The sequence below is a fragment of the Sarcophilus harrisii genome, chromosome 2 (genome assembly GCF_902635505.1).
Source record: "Sarcophilus harrisii chromosome 2, mSarHar1.11, whole genome shotgun sequence".
Taxonomy (NCBI): domain Eukaryota; kingdom Metazoa; phylum Chordata; class Mammalia; order Dasyuromorphia; family Dasyuridae; genus Sarcophilus; species Sarcophilus harrisii.
In genome coordinates, this window is record NC_045427.1 from 29,496,995 (window position 1) to 29,515,200 (window position 18,206).

The 18,206-nt window shown below is 36.0% G+C and overlaps 1 protein-coding gene across 1 annotated transcript in view; it reads left to right on the plus strand.

The window, feature by feature from the left end:
• DNAH6 (dynein axonemal heavy chain 6) overlaps positions 1–18,206 on the plus strand; it is a 189,518-nt gene that overhangs the window by 27,881 nt on the left and 143,431 nt on the right. The window contains exons 12-19 of the mRNA XM_031949760.1: positions 37–188; positions 1,169–1,321; positions 6,664–6,915; positions 10,072–10,200; positions 11,388–11,501; positions 12,795–12,938; positions 15,220–15,432; positions 17,295–17,387. Of these exons, the coding sequence (XP_031805620.1) occupies positions 37–188; positions 1,169–1,321; positions 6,664–6,915; positions 10,072–10,200; positions 11,388–11,501; positions 12,795–12,938; positions 15,220–15,432; positions 17,295–17,387 (1,250 nt within the window). The remainder of the gene's footprint in view (positions 1–36; positions 189–1,168; positions 1,322–6,663; positions 6,916–10,071; positions 10,201–11,387; positions 11,502–12,794; positions 12,939–15,219; positions 15,433–17,294; positions 17,388–18,206) is intronic.

The following is an 18,206-nucleotide window of genomic DNA, read 5'->3' on the forward strand; positions in this document are numbered from 1 at the left end:
TAATACTTTGCTTATGCAATAAATTATTTTATATAGGTGTTCTTTTCTTTGCTGAACGACTAGAAAGATATCATAGAGAACACAAAGATGCCTTAGGTCTAAAGCCTACCAGAAATACAGGATTATTGCTTATTGATACCAAAAAAATGAAAGAAAAACTAATTCCATCACCACTGCGTTGTTTGGAAGTAAGTATACAGAAATTTGTATAGCTTCTATTCTTATCAGCAAATCACTTTTTGCAATAATTTGAGTTCCTCATTTTGTTCCCAGTACTGACAGTGTTTTACTATTATTAACACCAGACAATCGGTCATTCCTATTTTTCTTTTCTTTTCTTTTCTTTTCACTTATATGTGTACTTTCATTTTAACATATTTCCATATGAATTATATTGGGGAAGAAAAAATCAAAACAAAAGGGAAAAAAGGGAAAAACAGAATGCTTTACTTACATTCAGTTTCCATAGTTCTCTCTCTGGATGCAGATGGCATTTTCCATCCAAAGTTTATTAGCCATTCCTTATTTTCAAAATTAATTCTCCAGTTCTTCCTTTTTGTTCCCAATTTTAGGGAAGAGTAGATCAAACACCCTATTTTACAAGCTTTTAAGGCTATTTCTCCAGACTTTTTCCTCTCTATATGAGCCTTCTCTCTCAGACCTCTCCCCACTTCCCATGAAATTGTCACACCCTAAAAGTGTTGATAGTTCAATGCTCTCGTTCTGTGGGCACCATTTGCCCTCACATGGCCTGCATCCCAGGAATATAAGTTGGTTTAAAATTCTAATCACAAAGAGTTCTGATTTTTAGGACCCCGATACAGTCATTGCTTAGTAGTATGACTTTGAACAAGTGAACATGACCTCAAAGTGAGGATGCTTGTCTTCATCATCTGGAAGGTCCTTCCCTTCCTAAAATTCTGATTTTATCACCTTTCTTCTAATTTCTTACACATAGAGGAATATATCTCCCTTGTGAAGATCTCAGAGTTCAATCAGCGCACATGGGAGCACTCCCCAAGGGCACCCACCTGAAGCACACTGCATTATACTAGAAGCTGGGGATACAACAGACAGAAACCTGTCACTACGCTTAAGAAGCTGTCTAAAAGGGCAGCAAAAAATGTAGAATTTCAAGATTTTTGTGCACTGTTTTTGCTTTTTTTAGGTCATAAACAGCATGCTTCCCCTGCAAAGCAAGAAAAAGGTGGATGCTATTATCACTGAGGCTCAAGATGCAGAATACAAACTTGAATTTGTTCCAACTGCAACTGTGGAATATGTCAATAGCTTGATTTTCCTTGATGAAATCCAGGAAAGAGTGAGTGTCCGATCTAATAACAAGTAATAGGCATTATCTTGTGACTGAAGAAACTACTTTGGTGAAATGTAATTCTTTGTATTTATTATTAGTGTCATCTTGAATATTACAACATATATTTAACTTGGGTAATAGTCTTCAAATGCAACTTTGAATAATAGTACTAGTATAGGAGTGTGTATGTGGGGGCTGCTACTGATGGGGTTTGTCCCTCATTCTCAAAGATTCCCATCTCAAGGAGGTGATGCTATAATATGAAGTGATTGGATGCAAAGTCACCAGCCTCATTTTTTCCCTCTAGAATCACCTATAAATTAGGACAACAGGAGATTGTCTTGGACTGGAGATGTGTGAATATACACCTTCCCCTCACATATGTGTATATTAATGCATATATCAATCTCTATATACTACTCCTTTCTTATCTATACCTCATGGTTTTCCATCACAAAGTGGACATTTATTCCCACTGCCACCATTTTAGTAAATATTAACCTACACTATTGAAATAGTCACCTGATAATATTCTCTACTTGCTTTAATGTTTTCATTACTCTGCTACATAATTAATTAGTTAATAACAATAGCCAACATTTATTTATATGCTACTTTAAAGTTTGCACAGTGCTTTATTTATCTTATTTCATTTGATCCTCACAATAACCCATTGCCACTATCCTCCCTATTTTATAGGTGAGGAAACTAAGACTATGAATTTAAGTGTCTTGCCCCAAGTCACACAACTGGGAACTATGAACTCAGGGCTTCCATGACACTAAAGCCAGTACTCTGGTTTTTGTTATATATATATATATATATATATATATATATATATATATATATATATATATATTTTATTATATCATTTCTGTACTCAAAACTCTGGGTTTTCATGGCACTGCTTTCCCTCCTATCCATCCATTTGTGATTTTTTGGTATACTTTACTAGATTTAATTCATATCATTCCCACTAATGTTGAGTATCTTCAAAGACTCTGTCCTGCACCTTGTTCCCTTTCTTCTCTGTATTTTTCCACTGGGTGATCTTATCAACTTTCTGTAGGCTCAATTACCATCATTATGCAAATCTACAATTCGAGTCTTGGTCTCCTTTGAAGCTTTAACATCAACTAGAACTAAGTATCTTAAAGGCATCTAGAAATTTAACATATTCTGAACAGAGTTTGTTACCTTTCCCCACTCTTCTGAATTTTCCCATCACTGTTGAAAGCATACAAATTTTCGATCTCTGTGCCATTCTTGAATCCTCACCTTTATTCACTTCATATGTTTAATCTGTTGCAAATCTTGTCATTTTTACTTCACAATATTGCTTTTCTAAATCCTCTTATCTCGTGTCACACATTTTAAAAATGTTGAACTTAATACTAAAAAAACATAAAGCAGAAAATAAAATTTTTGAACTTAAGTATTAAATAAACATAAAGCAGAATATAAAAATAGGATTTTATGTGAAATAACGATTTCTATTTCACATCTTTTTTTTTGGAAAATATGCAATAAATTCTACATATTACCTTCAAAACTATTCTTGTTTTCTGAGCTTCCTTCTGGATTTCCTTCTCTTCTGTGAAGTTTCCAAATATGTTACAATGACCCCTTCTATGTTTTTAAGCCTCAGTGTTGCTACTTTCCTCAATTCTCCCTTCTTGCTTACCCCCAAATTTTAAAACCAAGAGAAAGTGAGGGTAGAGGACCTTTGTAGCAATTAAGTATGGCCAGACAAAATGAACACTCAGAGTAGCTATGTCTGAAAATATCTTTCTCCTTCTGCCTCTTCTGTCTCCTTTTTGTAAACCTGCTTTGTCATAGCTCCCCTGAAGATATGGTTAGTCATTGAAATGATGAGCTTTCTTGAGTAACCTCTTGCCAGTGTTGCTCTCCTAGAATAAATTTTTCTCCTGGCTATTTTACTTTTTATAAGGTCATACTGCCTCAAGAGACCCATATTGTGCCATAAGAAACTACAGAAGAGATTTCAAAGACTCTAAGGCCATATAAACTTAAACTTTGGCGTTTTCAGTCCCAGTACTAAAAATCATTTTTTCTTTGGTTTTTTTTTTTTCTTCTCTTTAAGGTTGTTTCTTTAAAGAGGGGCCAAGTACACTTTAACACCTCTTATAGCAACCTCAGTCTTCTGAGCTTGCTTTAGAGTAAACATTGCAGATATGTATTATATATTTAAGATTTCACTGCAGACTATAAGAAGTACAATATAAAATGGGATAGATGATGCAATAACTCATCATGGATTTAAGGAGATATTTGAGGTATAAACATAATAGAATATAATAATGATAAAAATCGTAATAAAAATATTAGCTAGCATTTATGTAGAATTGTAAGGTTTACAACATGCTTTACCACCTCACATTTCATCAGTTTCTGCTGTATATTATTTTTCTGGATATCTTGTGGAAGAAAAAACATGTTTTTAAGAGTAGTAAAAAATAGGATTTCCACTATAATTCTACTTTTATAGAATCTATAAGTTATTTGACAAACTATCATAGAATAGAATCTTAGGGAGGGAGGAAACTTAGAGACCATTTCTTCACCCTAACTCTCAGTAAAATAGTATCTTGTATAAAATATATATTTCTATTTTAAGGAGAATTCTCTTTTAGCTAAATTGATATTCATCTTCATCTGTGTTCAGTAGTGATCCCCCATAAGCTCTGCGCTGTGTGTTGTATGTGGGTGTGCATGTTTGATTAGTTTGATGTAAATAGGATTGCCTACTTTTTTCTAAAGCCCCAGATCTTAAACTATGGGTTGCAATCCCCTATGGGGTCTCCTAACTGAATGTAAGGGTCGTGAAATGATAACTTGTTATCAGCAAATGTGTGCCTTGTATACCTATTTTATATACCTATATAACTGGGGTCACATAAAAATTTCTCGGGTGTAAAGGAGTCATGAGTAGAAAAAGTTTACAAAGCCCTGCTCTAAAGATCGATACTCTGCAACTACTACAATCAGTGAAGAAGCATTTGTTAAGGGCTTCCTATTTAGTAGGTATAGCTATATACTGGAAGAAAAAAGAAACCCTCAAGGAGCCTAATTTCTAATGGAAAAAGAAAACACATGGTTATGAGTTGAGAAGGGGAGGAGAGTCGGGAGTAGAGCTGGCAGAATAGCAAAGGGTGGTTTCCTTGCCATGTTTTCAAGGTGTTCTGGAAAGAATATGTAACATGTTTTGGGGGGAAACTTGTTCCTTAGAGTTGTTGACCAGAAGTTTGGACAATGATAAAGCCCCTGAATAAAAAAATGTTCTGGAAAAGTGAGGAGGAAGGCCTGGCTTGAGAATGTTCTTTTGGCAGGAGACTATAGGACACTTGGCGTATTGATTGCATTGAATAAATAAGCAGTTTTTCTCAAATGAGAAAGAGGGGGTTAGTGGATCCATAAATCAATATCTTTGCCATTCTCTGGACAACCAGGTGGACACATAAATCTCTACATTGTACCAATATATGATAGTAAGGTGGACACATAAATCTCTACGTTGTACCAATATATGATAGTAAGACATAAAAAGGGCAAGATGGTACATGAAGGTAAACTGTATTCCAGGTGTCTAACACTATATAATACAGGGCTATAAATCAGACTGTGGAAGCTAATTGTTAAACAGGTTATGCACATACTTAAAGCTTTAGAGAAGAATATTTGTTCCAAGATGAAATGCAAGGGGAAGAACAGGTGTGCCGTCCATCATCCAAAACCGACACGAAATCACTTCTTGACCACCTGGTGCCAATAAAGTCTGTCCCGATCTGAGTGTGTGAAATATCCTGAAAGAGTCTCCAGACATGGAGGCCTTAGAGGCCAGAGCAGCAATTGTGTGTATGAGGGGAGGAGGTTAGAAGGAGGGAGGAAAGAGGGAAAGGGGAAGAGAAGGAGAGGGAAGACATATGGAGGCAGAGACTGAGACAAAGAGGGAGGAAGAGAGAGACGCTGAGAGAGGGGGAGAGAAGAGACAGAAAAAGAGACAGAGACAGAGACACACAGAGAGGGGGAGAGAGGGGAGACAAAGACACAGGACAGAGAAAGAGACAGAGACATAGAGAGGGGAAGAGAGGGAAGAAGAGGAAGAGAAGGAAAGGAAAAGCACATGGGGGCAGAGACTGAGACAAAGAGGGAGGAAGAGAGAGACGCTGAGAGAGGGGGAGAGAAGAGAGAGACAGACAGAAAAAGAGACAGAGACAGAGACACACAGAGAGGGGGAGAGAGGGGAGACAAAGACACAGGACAGAGAAAGAGAAAGAGACATAGAGAAGGGAAGAGAGGGAGGAAAGGGAAGAGAAGGAAAGGAAAAAACATGGGGGCAGAGACTGAGACAGGGAGGAAGAGAAAGACAGAGGGAGAGAAGAGGAGAGGGAGAGATAGACACACAGAGACAGAGAGACAAAGAGACACAGATCAAGACAGAAAAAGAAAAAGAGAGAGAGGAAACAAAGATAGACAGAGAAAGAAACAAAGAAAGAGAAGGAGGGAGAGAGGGGCAGAGAGAAACAGACAGGCAAAGACAGACAGAAGCAAAGAAGAGAAAAGGAAAGAGGGAGAGGAAGGAAACAGAGAAATGAAATTATCATGGGGTCAGAGAATACTGATGATACTATATTGTTTTAAAGCTAATGAAGAACTAATAGAAGAGGGGAAGAAACCCTTTTATTTGGTTCTGTTAAAATAACAATTACGGTCATTTGTGTGAGCCATTTTTCACTATCATATAATAGAATTAGCACAGGACTGGGAATCAGAAACTTTTCCTCTGTCACTAATGTACATTGTACCACTGATCAAGTTACTTCTATTCTCATATTCTATTTCCTCTTTTGTAAAAGAAGTTTTTGTTTTTGTAAATTGTTTTTATAAAAACAATCCAAAAAGAAACAGAAACCAATAAACCAGCCATGATGCCTGTGTTTTAGTGTATTTTTTTTATTATTTTGTTAAATATTTCCCAATTACTTTTTAATCTGTTTTGGACCATACTAGGGTGTGTGTGCGGTGGGGGGGGGGGTCTCTCTGGGCTATATGACCTCCACAATTTCTGCTGGCTTTACAATTCTAGATTCTTTATTCTAATTTCCATGTAGTTCAGTGACAATTATGCTGCATTTGTGAAATGGACTTTGTTACTATAAGTTTTATTTACTTCTAAAAGCAAACTCTCATCTCCTTTGCTCAGGCTTCAGAGGATATTATTTTTATAGTATAGCGGTCCACAGATGATTAGACAGAATTATAACACATTAATAGTGATTCATTGCAAAATGTGGGGAGTTTCTTATATTGAATGCTCTTGTCTTTAGATTGAAATTATTGAAGATGAAGCTGACATTGTTACTAAAATGTACAAGCTTATCGACCTGTATCAAATTCCTACACCCCCTGAGGATTTTGCCGTATTTGCCACTATGAAGCCATCGCTTGTCGCAGTCCGAAATGCCATCGATAAGTCAGTGGGTGAAAGAGACACCAGCATTAAATTGTTCTGTCAACATTTGGACAAGGATGTTGAAGAACTAAATAATGAAGTGAATGAAGTAAAGTTACTGGCTCAGGTATCTAAAAAGCCTTTCTTCATCTGTTGTATTGGAAATTGATACCATCACATGGAATCAAAACATTTACACTTATATCTTGTAACTCAATTTACACTGGCTCAACCAACATTGGTCTCATTGTTCACTTAGGAAAAGAAATTCTTCAGGAGTGTTTTGTATAAAAGTATAGATATTATAAATTTAAGCTTTTAGAATTCAATGTATACCTGAATCTCATCATAACTATTGACTTTCCCACCACTACTTGTAAAACAAAATTTACAAACTGAATTATATTTTCCCATAGACTTTATTACCATATTTTAAATGTTAGAGAAGTTTTCTAGTCATCTTCAAGATGCAACTTTGATTTCTTTTTTTTTTAATCATAGCTTTGAAAAAAAGATTTTACTTGACTAGAATTAATTGTATTGTGGAAGGGTAATTCTAGGGTTGGTGAGGACATAATTTAAATGTTTACAAATTTTGATAGTGAGGTTTGGACCTACTAAATTTTTTTTTGCCTTTTATGTATGTATCCACAAATATAAATATATGTATTGGGTTGTCTTTCAAAATAGGAATAATCATTAAGAATCACTTTCCTGAAATATTAGAATTAATAAATCATAAAATCTTTGGGCAGGTCTATGTTTAACTGAGGCAATCAGTCATTAAGGTTAAGTAAGAAAATGAGGCAAAGGATTTGCCTTTTTAATGTAGTCCAAATAAATAAAGACAACTAAAGTCATATTGAGACCTATTAAAGAGCTTAGCTTGGAAAAAATAGGGTCTTCTATTATATCCAGGGAAATCTCTAGTCATCCCGATCTATGTCTGGGCACTGGACCCAGATGATTTGAAAGGAGAAAACGAGACAGGTGACTTTGCACAGTCCTTCCTCACTCAAATAATCCATTGCATGCCATTGCATCACCTTCCTGATGTTATGATTGTTTTCAAGAATGAAGGACAAAATTCAACCTGTGTGAATAGGACTCCACTGAGGATAAAACAATATAACTTCCTTCTTTCCTTCTTCTCTCCCTCCCTTCTTTCCTCTCTCCCTCCTTTCCTTCCTTCCTCCCTTGCTCCTTTTTTCTCTCCCTCCCTCCCTCCCTTTTTTCCTTTCTCCCTCTCTTCCTTCCTTCCTTTCTTCCTCTTTTCCTTCCTCCCTTCCTCCCTCCCTCCCTCCTTCCCTTCTTCCCTCTCCTTTCCTTCCTCCCTTCCTCCATTCCTCCTTCTTCCCTCTCTCCCTCCCAACCAACCTACCTCCCTCTCTCTCTCCCTTCCTTCCTTCTTTCCTTCCTTCCTTCCTTCCTTCCTTCTTTCCTTCCTTCCTTCCTTCCTCCCTCTTTCTCTCCCTCCCAGCCTCCTTCCCTCCTTCTCTCCCTTCCTTCCTTCCTTTTTTCCTTTATCTTCCTCTGCTGTCCTCCTTTCTTCTTTCTTGGGTTCACTAACTAGATTTCTTTCTTGAGGACCATTCCTTAAACCCAAATCACTCTTGGCTCTCACTGATTGGCCAACAAAAGTTCCCGGCCTTTTTTTGTCTCCAGTTGCCTCAGAGTAAATATAAATATAGCAACTGTTGCTGTTTTGGTCAGAAACCTTGGGACTTTTCCCTTTTCAGATTAATTCCTTTTATTTTTACTCATTTTTGGATTAAGTTAAAAAGGTCATTTTATACCTCATTTCTTTCTTACCTAGCTTTAATCTCTGAATAAGCTGAACTAAAATATGTTTAAAAAATAACCTTATTCACCCCCATACACACACACACAAAGAGGGAAAAAGGGAGGGAGACAGAGAGGGAGAGAGAGAAAAAGAGAGAAAAAATAATGAGCATTTCCAAATACTTTATACAGATACTTCTCTTGAGTTAGGTGCTATTATTATCCCCATTTCTCATATGAAAAAACTGAAATGAAGAGATCAAGTAATTTGTCCAGAATCACACAGATATTAAGCATCTGTTTTGGGCCATACTAGGGAGATTGTGAATTTGGTTCTTCTGACTCCAGGATCAGTCTTCTATCTCTTGTGCCATCTAACTGCCATACTAGAGATGATCCCTTCTCATCTTTGTGCACAGTGCCTTTCTATGATATTTGGTAGATGCTGACAGCATGTCACTGGTCATATGCCAACCTTTGCTCTTGCCTCAGAAATGGATTACTTTCATTTCTGGGTCTCTTTGCTGAGGAACTCACATGTGTCCAGGGAGAATAAATATTCCTCTATAAGAAAGAAATGTATGTAGCCAGTGTATGTATAGAGAGAGAGCACATACATAGGGAGCATAGGTCAAAAGTCACTTGAGAGAAAGGACAATTAATGGCCCTGATCCCAAAGACCAGTGATGTTCTTGGTTATGTCTTCTTGCTGGACCTATTCCATGCTGAGCTCATATGATATATAGTCTCTCCAGAGGGTGCTGGGATCATAGTCACTGGGAGGCAATGATCCCTCCCTGCCAGCTATGACTCCATGGGGCAACATGTGGCTGTGGAGTTTCTGTACTTCTAGCATTTGGCTTCAGCTAGATTCTTGGGCTAAGGAAGAGTAGAGAACACGTCTGTATACCATCTCTTTCTCTTTTTTTTTACTTAAAGTCCAGACAAAGATTTAGGTTTCTGAAGTGATACGATATGAAATAGGAAGCAAAAAAAATCCTACATCATGAGAAAGAAATCTGTTCATTTCCAGAGCCTTAGCTAAAGGTGAATTTTGTCCCTATAGAGAAAATCTTCATCTCTTTTGGGTCTTAGAACAACCAGCCTTCTAAGTAGCACCAGCAGACTTTTAAACGGTGTTTGAAATTCTTCCTGTAGTTCTCAAGGGCAAAGTCTTTGTCCCATGCCTCTATTTGACTTAAGTTTAGAAAGTCCATGTTAATTTTGTGCAATCCCCCAAAGAAAGGGCAGAAATTCTGCAAAAGGAAAATACATGAGAGTGGTGTGGGACTAGGGTTTTTATTAATCCCAAAAGTTTCTGATGTTTCATGCAAATGAAAGCAAAGAGGGGAAAATGGGAAATAGAAATCCTAAGTGGAAACTCAGTGCAGTCCTTCTTCACCTTAATCTTACACAACATAGATCCTGGCTTTGAGCTATCCTATACATATCCAAAAGACTTATTATCTACTGCTAATCAGTATTTTTTTTCATTTCACAGGATCCACAGATTTTGGACATCGCAGCTGACCAAGAAAAAATAAAAACTCTATTAGGTGACTTACAGGTGACTCTGGATGACCTCCAGAAACGTGCTTTCCAGTATAAATCCTACCAGAAAAACTTTAAGGTAACAACATATGTAAATGTATTTTTCCAAAATTATAAAGCTCCTTCTCTTGGCATTGAAGGTCTCCCACAATCTAAGTGTACTCCATCTTTCCAATTTCATTTCCTTCTCCTTCCCTGTACAGAGTATGTTTTCTAATCAGACTAACTACCAGCCCTTTCTCCATCTTGTTCAACCTTCTACCACTTCCAAGCATTTTCACAACCATTCCTTCATGCCTAAAATGGATTTTCTCCTCGTTTTTATTGGCTGAAATCATATTCTTTTTTTGGAAATCCAACTCAGATGGCTGTCTCGTCCTTGAATTTCATTTCAATTTTCATTTCAATTCAGTAAACATCTACTAATCATGTATTATGTGTTATTGGGTGTCAAGGACATAAAAATAAAAACAAAATACTCCTTTCTTTCAAGGAACTTACATATCCATAGATATAATAGATATAACATATCTTTAATTAATACAGAAAACATATGAAATAGAGACAAAATAATTTTGGTTGAAGTAAAGTACTATCCATAGAAGGATATCAGGAAAGGCAATTGCTCAAATCTTGAAAGTATTAGAGAAACCAAAAAGTGAAGGTGAGGCAGAAAAGCATTTCAGGTACAGAGGACAGCCTTTTCCAAGCCAAGGAGCCCACAGATGGAAGGCATGAATAGGGAATCACTCACTAGTAGGCTATATTGGAGGGAGGTGTGGAAATGTGAAATTATTTTGGAAAGATAAGTTAAAGCCAGAAAGGAAACCATAGAGCTTTTTGAGCTGGGGAGTGATCTGGAATATCAATTTCCATATAAAAATATCAGTTTTGAGGATGGATTGGAGAGGATTGAGGCTGAAGGCAGATTAACTAATTAAGAGACTTTTGCTATAGTTCAGGCAAAAATTGCTGCCTAGGATGATGAAGGAAGGAAAAGGATGAGAGACAAATGGAGCTAGATTTGGCAGTCCTTGGCAACTTATTTATAAGGGGTAAAAACAAGTGAGACTTCAGTCCTCAGTTCCTGGTCTTATGATTTTCTTCCCACTTTGGGTCCATTTACCATCCCCAGATTCAGGTAAATGGCAAGTTTGTCCTTGCTTGTATGCCTAACTTTATAGGCAGAGAATTAAGAGATGGTTATTTATTTTGTTATTCATAAAGAAATAGGTTCTAATGAATTCTTTTTTCTTTCTCTTAAAGGTAGAAGTGTCCAAATTTGAGGCTCTGGAAGAAGTCTGTGCAGAGCTGAAACTAAAGCAATTGCTCTGGGATTCTCTCTCTGAATGGGATGTCCTCCAAGTAGACTGGTTAGAGGTAGAAAAGAAATACACTTTCATAATTTTAATTCTTAAATAATTGAGCACAAATTTACCTGTTAAACTCAATGGCCAACTTTCAACTTTTCCCCCACTAAAGCTATTTTAAAAGTCAAATTCCACTGCACTGGGTATCAGGAGACCTGTTTTTGAAGCAATATTCACTCTACCAATTCTAATTAATTCTAGTTAATTCTAATTAACTCTGTGTTCTCAAAGCTAGGTATTTAACCTCCTGCATTCCTCATCTCTCAAAGGAAGGCACTGGTTAAATGACTTCTAAGATCTTACAACATTCTACAAATTCAGTCTTTAGAACTATAGCTCAGACTTGAAGGAAAGTTTCCCTAGCTTATATATATGATTTACATTAACAGAGGTCTACCATAAAGTAGAATTCATTATGAATAGTCTTGCATAACACACAGACACTCTTATCGTGGGTCCTATCCAGGGAGTAATGACAGCAGAGGAAAAAAAACTTTATTCTAAGACTCGAGAAGGGTCTAGACTTGCAATTTCATCAGGCTACAGAACTCACAGATGAGGAAACTCTCCCTACTAATGCAGATCAGCACTTTCTCAGTAATTTATAGTTTTAGAGATGTTTCCACAACAGAGATGTCAAACGCTCTACAGTATGGTCTGAACCAGATTAAAATGTAATTAGAAAATATTTTTTAAAATAAATTAAATTTAAATTTAAAACGTTTTTGAAACTCCTATCATATGTCAGGCACTGGGCTAAGCACTGTGGATGCAAAGAAAGATTTAAAAAACAGCACTTGGAAGATAACATAAAATTGATTATTTATTTATTACTGAGCTAATTGGGGTTAAGTGACTTGCCCAGAGTCAAACAGCCAGGAAGTGTTAAGTGTCTGAGACCACTCAGGTCCTCCTGACTTCAGGGCTGATGCTCTATCCACTGTAGCTGCCTCTAAATTTATTATTTATTAAATACAGACAGAATAGAAAGAAAGCAAATCCCAAGGGAGACTGAATACTTGATGGACTCTAGAAAGAGAGACTTTTGGAGTTGACTCTTGAAAGGAGCCAGGAAGCTTCTGGCAAGAGCAACAGATATTTTAAAGGCAAAGGGACAGGAGATCAAGGGCCACATTTGAAGACCATCAAGTAGACTGGTATACCTATATGTTCAAGTGTACATGGGAGGGAATCAGGTGTAAAAAGACTAGAAATTATTTCTATTCATTTTATCTTTTCTCTCATTCTTTTTAAAGATCTGTCACCTTAAACTTTTTAATTTATTGATTTCTTATTCTTACAGTGTAAATTTGATAATCTGGATCCGGAGTCTCTCAATTCTCAAGTTTCAAAGTATGCCAAATTTGTGAATCAGTTGGAAAAAGGTTTGCCGCCTAACAACGTAGTGCCACAGCTGAAGAGTAAGGTGGAAATGATGAAGGAAAAAGTAAGTGACCATGCAAGGGAGATTCTTTCCATAATCTGGACTACAGTCCTGCTAAGAGACTGTAGAGAAAAGAATCAGAAAACTGCCATAAAGCCACAAATGATATTCTTCAAACCATTCAGACAATGCCAACATAATGCTACTTAAATAGTCAGGGGCTCAAAATGGGTAAAGGTTTGTACAGAGAAGAGATTGGTTTTAAATTTATTTTCAATTTATGGAATAAAATAAGCATTTCAATAACAGTAAAATTTTTAAAATATGATTTCCCATGAAACTAAAAATCTGTTATGTACAACTTGCTATTCTTTTAAAATATATAATATTATCATGGTAAATTTCTTTCTTCCCCCCTTTTTTTTTAATTTAATAGCCTTTTATTTACAGGATATATGCATGGGTAACTTTACATCATTAACAATTGCCAAACCTCTTGTTCCTCTTTCTTCCCCTTTTATCTTCACTCCTTTACCCAATTAGACAAAAATAGTGTGTTTAAATGTATATATGTGTATATATATATATATATATATATATATGTTTGTGTGTATGTAAAATTATTCTATACATACTCCTACTTATCAGTTCTTTTCTGAATACAGATAGTATCTTTATCTGTCCTTTATTCTTAATTTATGTATTTATAATAGTCAAAATGACTCGGTCATTCTTAAAACAATACTGCTATTACTGTATACACTGTCCCTCGGTTCTGCTCACTTCACTCTTCATCATTCATGTAAGTCTTTCCATGTCTTTCTAAGATCACTGACCTACCATTTCTTATTGTACAATAGTATTCCATCACAACCATATATCACAACTTGTTCAGCCATTTCCCAGTTGATGGGGATTCCTGAAATTTCTAATTTGTTGCTACCACAAAGAGATATCCCATTCACATTCAAAGTTATCATTACTATTTGTGAATTTACCTCTATCTTATTTTATTCACTGTTTTCTTTCTCAGCCTTTATTTTTACTCTATCCCTATTACCTTACCTTTTCCCTTAACCCCCATTTCAAAGCTACTGGCTTGTCTAAAACCAACTATTTGTCTCAGTACAATCTATCATTATTTCCCTGACCTAGAAGTAAGAAGAACAAAAATTACTTTAATTAATAAGTTTTACCTAAAGACATTCAGAAAGCCACTGGAAAATTTCTAAAGATACTCTTGCTCTAGCTCTGAAATTAATTCAATTTATGACCTTGGACAAACCATTTAACTTCTCTAGTCTCAATTTTTTCATCTGTAAAATGAGATTAGATTTAATAATTTCTAGGATCCCTTCCAGATGTATTTCATTTATCATGAATCTGAAGGAGAAAAAAGAGGATAGATGAAAAAGTATGAAAGGACTTTCCATAGTTAAGTGACTATTTGGAAATTGTAGCAGGGGTCCTCAGACTATGGCCCATGGGCCACATGCAGCAGCTGAGGACTTTATCCCCCTCACCCAGGGCTATGAAGTTTCTTTATTTAAAGGCCCACAAAACAAAGTTTTTGTTTTTACTATAGTCCGGCCCTCCAACAGTCTGAGGAACAGTGAACTGGCCCCCTATTTAAAAAGTTTGAGGACCCCTGAGAGTGATACCAGAACCACCAATGGAACCAGAGTTATTCCCCTTTTACATCCCATCCCTTTCTCCAGCACAGAGTACTTACACATTAGAATTTCAATGGATCAGAGGTGGTTACTCCTCTCTTAGTCCAAATTATAGATCATCCATATCTTTCATCCTGTTCTTACCTATGTATTCCTATTGCTTCCCCTATGGGACAGGTTTGGTGCTCAGGGGACTTCATAGCAACTCCAGAAACATAATACAGCACTTCTTGAGAAAAGGAGAATGGGAATTGCACATTTCCTTTGAGAATTGCTAAATGGTAGTGTCTTCCTATGTGGACAATCCATTTCATGATTTAAATTTTACTAATACTAATTTAATGATCTAACATAAGTATCAGATTCATGATATTAATTTCATATTCAATATTTAATCATTATTCTGCAATTAAAACCAACTAAGTTACACTTTCTATGAATTCATACTAAATGAAATTAAAAACTAGCACTAAAATGATTCTCAGACCAATACTGAATTCTTTCGCTCAAATGAAATCTAAAGTGGTAGCATATTTTCCAGGCACTTCGTCTAGTGTCTTGCTCATAGATTAATATCAACCTATTAATGACTATTCTTTGATTCCATTCACAACTCCAATGTCTTTTACAGATTAAAATGGGAGCAAATATGCTTTGCTTTTGTTTCCTAGCTTCCTGTGATCACAGACTTGAGGAACCCCTTCTTGAAACCAAGACACTGGGAAACTATTGAGCAAATAGTTGATGTTACCCTTGTGGACCCTAAAAATCCATTAACTCTGCAACGTCTCATTGATATGCAAGTTTTTGATTTTGGACAAGAGATTCAGGATGTTTCTGGGCAGGCTTCTGGAGAAGCATCTCTGGAGACAATACTCAAAAAGGTAACAAACAAACAAACAAAAAAATCCATGATTGTCTCATGGGCTGAAAATCATATGATGAAGATTAAGTAGACTATTGTAGAATTTCCATGACTCATCAAAAGCATATTATGGTATATTAATGACTACCTTTGGATCACATCAATCAATCCCAAATTTATCCAGTTGTGTTACCATCTAACATCTCTTCCTATCTTGAAAGAGTTGGTCAAATGAAGTAGGATACTGAACCTGTGGCATTTCCTTTATTTATCAGGCTAGTTACTAGAGCAATAAAAGGAAACAAAGTTAGACTAACATTCCCTGTTCTTGGTGAAGCCGTAATAGCTTTTAGATATTGCTGTTTCCCTTTACCGGAACTCAGAAACTAGCTATCCTTGTAAAATAGTGTTCAAAAGTTTTATTCACTGATTGTAGTTTTTGTAATCTTTATCTTCTTTACTTAAAAAAGTTTAGATGATATTTACTTTTTTCCATCTTATGAGATCCTTCCTGTCCTCTCAGATATTTCAGAGCTAAAACACCAAAAAGTGCTTAGAAATTGGGCCTGCCATTTTTTTTATAACTATGAATTAGTTCATCCATGTCTAGTGATTTGAGCTCATTGAGAACAAGATTCTCTTTATTTCCTAACTTAAGTTACATTTCTACTTCCTATCACTCATTTTGGTTTTTCCTTTCTGGTTTTTCTAACTCCAACTCACTTGTCCAAGATTCTTATTGTTTCTGCCTTAGCAACTTATTGGTCAGGCTCTAGTCCAAAATAGCAGATCCCTTTGTTTTTCCTTCATCTTTTAAAAAATTAAATTATCATTAAACCAAATCTCAAGTTTTTCGCCCATGCTACTTGGCAGAGAAAGCAGGACCAGATATGTCACTAATTATCCCGTCATTAAAGTAGCATGCATCCCTGCCAAATTTGCAATTTGTCTCCCAAAATCCTCATCCAATTCCTGTGGCCTGTAGCATAGTCCTGGAAAATCATTGAGTCCCATCCCACTGAGCTTCGCCTTTGAGATCGACCCTTTGGGTTCCCTTGAACATCAGGTTTTTTACCCATGCTTTATGTATTTACATAGAGACAAATGGGGCCATTGGTTTTATGGCTGTCTCTTTGGATGTTGTCTCCTGGCAAACACTGATTCTTGATTGTACATTGCTTTCTGTAAGAAGGCAGCCAGGTGGGAATAGAGAGCTGAATTAGACTATGGAAGAAAAATGTTCAAATCCTGCTTAAGACACTTTACTAGCTGCATAAATCAGGGCAAATCAACCCCACTGTGCCTCACTTACTCACTTACTCACCTTACTCATATGTAAAACTGAGATAGTAAAAGCACCTAACCCACAGAATTTTTACAAGGATCAGATGAGATAGTAAAGCAAAATGCTTTGTAAACCTTAAAGCAGTAGATAAATACTTCCTGTGATAATAATAATGACAATGATAATAAATATGTTTCTATTCCTCCCTGTGTTATCTGGGCTTGTCCAGATCTATGTGAGCAATTCTCTCAAACCTTCTTTTTCATATTCATGAGATTCCAACAAAGAGTTGGACCCCTGAATTGTTGTTACTATTGAAAGTTGTTCAATTCCACTTTCATTCTAAATTCAACTAAACTTGTCCACCTAAGCAATGAAGGTTAAAGGAATTTTTTATAAATTTTTTAATAAATTATCTCTTTCATAAAATTTATAAATCATAAATTTATCTCTTAAGGATTTTAACAATCAGGTAACAAAAAAATATTATCTCATTTTACATGAAGGATTCTTTTCAGTGTCATGGTCATTGTTTATAATATATTTATTTATTTGGAAAATGACATAAGTCTATCAGAATGTTATTCTTTTACAAGGTGGAAGATTCCTGGAAAACAACAGAATTCATTGTTTTGCCTCACCGAGATACCAAAGATGTTTTTATCCTGGGTGGGACAGATGACATACAGGTAAGTAACAGCAATGAGTTGAAAGCTTGAGAGATAGGGTTCTATTGCATTATCCAAGAATTATCTGCACCAGATGCAGCCATTTGGGCCCATGAGACTTTGAAGCAGAGATGGGGAATCCTTGTCTAAACCATCATATCTGTTGAGTTTTTCTACTTCAATCACTCAATCAACATGTACTTTCAAGCACCTAATCTATATTCAGTTCTGTGCAAAATTCTGTGGAGTATATGAAAGAGATACAAAAATAAGTTCCCAGTGCCTGAGTTCTTAGAGGATATGGTCTGGTTGGGAAGGTTAATGAAGGTGGTATAACATAAGTGGGATCCTAAAAGGTAGATTGGATTTAGATAGGGTTAGAAGGGAAGGCATTTCTAGTGAAAATTGGGGAAAATTAAATTGATTCTATTTTTTTCATTCATTTCATTCTGTTTCACTGCTGAAATTTTAGATTTTAGTGCAGTCAGTGAAGACAGAAGTAGATTTTTATGGAACACCCTTGTATTCTACATAATACAGTAAATATTGGCAATTTAAATCCCTCTGCCTCTTCAAAAACCAGCCTGATCTTCTGGTAATTCTCAGTTCATGTAGTGCTGGAGACTATCTTGCAGAATCTTAAGCATAACTTTGTTGGAGTGTGAACGAACACAATTTTTGGTAATTGGAACAATCTTTAGTATTGCCCTGCTTTAGGACTGGGACATAAACTGATTGTTTCTAATCCAGTGGTCATAATTAAGGTTGTCTCATCTTTAGGGTGTCTCCAAATTTGCTGGCATATGGAATGCTGCTCTTTTAATAGCATCTTCATTAGGA